Genomic DNA, 4,699 nt, shown 5'->3' with positions numbered 1-4,699 from the left:
CTTATTCCAGTGACACAACTGTAGCCCCTCATATGAAGCTTTCATATATACTTCATCCATGTTTCATGGTAGAGCTGAATTCCAATTCAGGCACCAGTGAAATGTCTTCTTTTATATTCAAATGAGAATTCTGCATTCTATTCTATCTAGTTTATAAAAACACAAGTACAAAAACATAAGCAAGACAGTAAAAGTAGAGCAGAAAAAAGATTCTGGAAAAGCTCGCATTACCAAGTATGCTAACAAGAGACCTAGACTGTAAAAATGGTCCTCCTTTCCGGTTTAGGAAAACATGACCAGCTCAAACAGCAGAATTTCCTCTCTAAACAATTTTTCTCAAGCTCTAAGCTTCAAAATATTTGTTCAAACCACAACACACTTCAAACTCACAAATGAGTCAAAAAAGTTACTATACAAGAACAATATCTTCCATCTTTACATCTATTAAACCCAAATTTGCATAAATTCAGGATTATAGATACAAACAAAAAATGCCACCCCCCAAAACAACAAAGAAAAAGAAAAAGAAAAAAAAAACAGAGATAAAGGAATGACAAAGAAATCCATGGGAAAAAGTTAAGAGAGGCTTAAAAAGCAAAGAAACAAAGAACATCCGCTGCAAGCTAAATGAATAGAAAAGACCTATTATCATTAAGAATATCATGGCACAAAATATTTACAAGACCAGCTAATATGAAAATGCAACAGTTAAAATAAGTTAAGCAGTACTGCATCACAATAATGTCAGGAAAAAATGATATAATTTCTTACAACAAAGCCATCTCAGTCACCGACAAGCTCAAAGAATAAGAAATAGCTAACCTCTTCAATGCATTTTATGCATAAAACATACAACCTATGAACTGAAGAAATGGCTTACCAGTCTGGCATTAACCCCCACATCCTAACACATCTTCTAGGCTCTACTACTCACCGTCTCTTTTTAAGAGAATTATTATGCATCTCAAGCAAATTATCAAGGTTTGTCAGTAACCAATCTTCCTCCTTCTGGACATATAACCTTTCATGTATTGGATCCACATATATGCTCATGTTACCATACCCATATATCTGGTGACCATCATGCATCCTGCCAGGTTTTGGCTTAAAGAGCAAGCTGTGATGTTGTGCATGGGCCTCAACAACTTCTTTCAAAGTCATCTCAACTGCACCACCACCAAAACCACCCATTTGTGTTGTGCTACCCATGCCAGCGGCAGTTTGATATTGAGGATGCATTGCAGCTCTTTGCTGGGCCTCAAACTGCCTCTGCTCTTGTGCCCTAATATAACTGAGGTTCTCCCTCAGACCAGGTTGGACCACTTCCATACCTTCAATAGCCCGATCAATCATGTTGAGTCCAAGAGTAAACTGATAGCGAATATTTTCATGTGCCTGAAGCTCTTGTGGAAGAAGTCCCTTCCAACCAATGTACCATTTATGAACCTCTTGTAAGTTAGGATTTGAACAGAGCCAGTGATACAAAACCTGCAGCCATTTCGAAAAGAAAAACCTCTCCATCAAGTCAACCATGAGATGAATTGGAATAGCTGAAGCCCATGACATAACCCAATAGAACTGATCAAGCTTCTGATTAGCCGGGTTTATTTGGAACTCCTGCAATGCAACCTGCAACTTGGGAACTATAAATCTGCGCATAAGATTTTCCCAACTGGCTGCATCAAACACAGTTTTCCAAGGTGATAAGATGGTGTAAGCAGATGCGTCACTAGGGTGCCACGCATCAAGAACCATACTTAACTTCATTCGTATCATCTGGTACAAGCCCTCCAATTTCAATCCCAACTGCAGTAGCCATGGATGTACCCAAACATGTATGGGAACAGTTTCCCGACGAGGGTCCCATGAGTCCACAGCACTAGATAATTTTGGCATAACTATATTGTCCAAGATGCTCTGAACAACTGCTGCAGGCAACAAATTCTCCCAAGCCTCCAAAAATCTAAGCATGGGTTCAGGGTCCCTAGGCTCCCAAGTATTAATCCCAGATATTCTTACAGCAGGCAAAACTACTTCTGTTACTAACTGTGCATAAGGGGCAACTTCATCCCATATATCACTACTTTCCTCACCTTGCAGCACATTCTTCCATAACTCTACTACTTCCAATCCATGCAATGGATTTCTAAGAGGATCCCAGCCCTGAAATACTCTGATAAACAAAGGTAAAGCATATGAACAAGCAATGCATGACAAGTTGCAAAGCTTATAATCGTCTGCAAATTTCCGCTTTATGTCTGTGAAATACTTTGCTAGTGAATCCAAGGTCAAAGTTCCCGAAGACTTCTGTTCCTCAATATGGCTCAGCACACCCATGATCTCCTCCACATTATCCAATTGCTTCTTCTGGCGTGCAGCCTCTGTTTCCAACTTCTCCTTCTCCTGCTGCAAGCTCATAGCAGTCTCCCTTTCATTCCTCAGATCTCTGTCAATCTTCTGTATATCAAGCTCTGCCAAATCCACGATCAACCTCACATTATGCTGAAGCTCTGGCATCGGAACATCATTATCCTTCGCCTTCTCTTCTGCATTCAGATTCTCCAGATTTGTCAGCACCCTCACCTGCGGCCCTCGCATATCAATCACCTTCTGAAAAACCTCAAAACCTTGTTCTTCCTTCTTCGCCAACAATTCATCTGCTGTTATATACTTCTCCTGCTTCTGCTTCTTCTTGCCCTTCAACCATAGCTTCTCCTTCATTCTCCCCACCATCTGACCCTGGCTTTGGCTCACAGTTTCCTTCTCCTCAAATTGAGGCAACTTAGCTGATGTTTCTTTAAAATCATTGAACCCCATTCCCATATTTTTTGGCCTCATCTTTGCTTCAATTGGGGCTACAATTCCTTGCTGGTTCTTCCCCAATCCACCTCCCTTATAACCCATTTTCTCTAACAACTTCATCCCAATTCCTTTTACTGTATGCTTCTCAAACACCCCAACATCCCCATCTTTCACTTCCTTGTTTTTCCCCACTCCTTTTGCTTTCTTCTCCATTCTCTCCTGCTCTCTCCTTTCTGCCCCCTCCTTTATCCTTCTCCCAAACTCTGTTGGCAAAAAGTTATCTTCAGCCTCGTCACGACCATCATCTTCAAAATCCTCACTCTTTTTAACCCCATTAAAATCACCAAGCCCTGAATTAAACCCTAACCCAGAATTAAAACCAGACCCTATCCCAGGTCTGTTATCATCATCAGCAGCAAACATAACTTCACTGTTCTTGTCCCTCAAATTCTTATCAATTTCTTGGTTAGGCATAACAGTACCTGCAAACAAACAAACAAACAACTTTCATAAGCACATAATTTTCAGCAACAAGCATTACAAGTCATTAAATTATCAGTAAGACATCTATCTCTACATTACCTGTGGAGACAAAATTGACAGGCTTAGTGAGGTCAGCTTTTCGGGAGTCTTTTCTCCTCTTTCGCGAAGAGGAAACATAATCATCATCGGAGTCATAATCCGCAAAGATACCATAAAGAACATCATCTTTGGATTGCTTTCGTTTTTCTTTCTGTTTTTTAAAGTAGAACTCTCCATTTATAAATCGGCCGTCTTCGAAGTCATTCTCCATCCCAAATCTTTCCATTTCCTCCTGGTAATCATCCATCTTTGATTTTATGACTCTGTGAAACCAAATCTATCAGAGATTAAAATTCGAATGAGGAATGAAGAATTGCTTACCGATGAAATAATCTGTAGGGTTTTGCTCCAAATCAATTTCGCTAATGCTATAGAGATAACAATAAGCTTACCTTATACTGGAAATTGTAGCAATAGAAAACAGCAAACCCTAACGACCGCTTCTGTACTGCAAAATCTTATAGGAACTTGGAATTGTTTTTTTTTATCGTTGATGATGATGATGGTCTCCGATAGAAATCACGAAGAGTTGGGAACATGGACTTTCAAGGGCTTTGTTGAGCCCGGGATTATAATGGACCTAGGAGTTAGAGGCGCAGGCTTAAGTCCATTTTAATATGATAAATTAAAAATTAACATTAAGAAAAAAAAAATCTCATAGAGAAATTACTATGCACCCCATACACCAACCAATATTCATTGGAATGATGTAACTGTGAAAGTGCCATCAACTACAAAAACTTTGAATTAGATACGGGAAAAGATGGTTTTTTCAGATTCAATTATTATTTTTAAATTATATAAGGATAGATTAATTTTTTTATTTTATTTTTCACAATAAAATAATTTTGTTACCAATAAAATTAAGAAATTAAAACTTGCAAAGCACACGCTAATAAATAAATAACCCTCCGCGTATTTTAGACAACATATACAACCAATAATGCTTTAAATTTTTTAACTGCTAAAAAAAATTCAACTTATAATATAACACAGAAGCCCATAAATCTAATTTGCATTAATATGAATAGCTTTTTCATATCAATAATAATATTTATAGATAATTTTTTTAGTGATTTTTTAGTTTAGATTTGAGATAAATCACTGAAAAAATTCATTAAATTTTCTTTTAATGTATTAAATTGATATAAAGGATGTGTTTTAAAATTGTTTAAAAAAATATCTTTAATTAATTAATATATAATTTTTTTATGAGTACTCTTAACATCAAAGGACAAAAAACACTCACGTGAGACTCAAAAAATATTTGAAATAATATTAATAGAATATGTGCAACTATTAACAAAATTCTAAA

General features: G+C 37.2%; 1 protein-coding gene across 2 annotated transcripts; it reads right to left on the bottom strand.

Moving 5' to 3' along the window:
• Positions 1–628: 628 nt before the first annotated feature.
• LOC105118527 (septin and tuftelin-interacting protein 1 homolog 1-like) lies at positions 629–3,936 on the bottom strand. 2 transcript variants are annotated; one of them, XM_011016507.1, is made up of 3 exons: positions 3,777–3,936; positions 3,385–3,661; positions 629–3,284 (listed from the first exon to the last, which is right to left on the bottom strand). In XM_011016507.1, the coding sequence occupies exons 2-3, from the start codon at positions 3,629–3,631 to the stop codon at positions 931–933; spliced, it is 2,601 nt and encodes an 866-aa protein (XP_011014809.1). In that variant the 5' UTR covers positions 3,632–3,661; positions 3,777–3,936; the 3' UTR covers positions 629–930. The 2 variants fall into 2 exon arrangements, with proteins under 2 accessions (XP_011014809.1, XP_011014808.1); XM_011016506.1 differs by having other exon boundaries at positions 3,385–3,647.
• Between the last annotated feature and the right edge of the window lie 763 nt (positions 3,937–4,699).

Source organism: Populus euphratica, unplaced genomic scaffold (assembly GCF_000495115.2).
Source record: "Populus euphratica unplaced genomic scaffold, PopEup_1.0 scaffold2015.1, whole genome shotgun sequence".
NCBI lineage: Eukaryota > Viridiplantae > Streptophyta > Magnoliopsida > Malpighiales > Salicaceae > Populus > Populus euphratica.
This window is presented reverse-complemented; position numbering and strand designations above follow the sequence as displayed.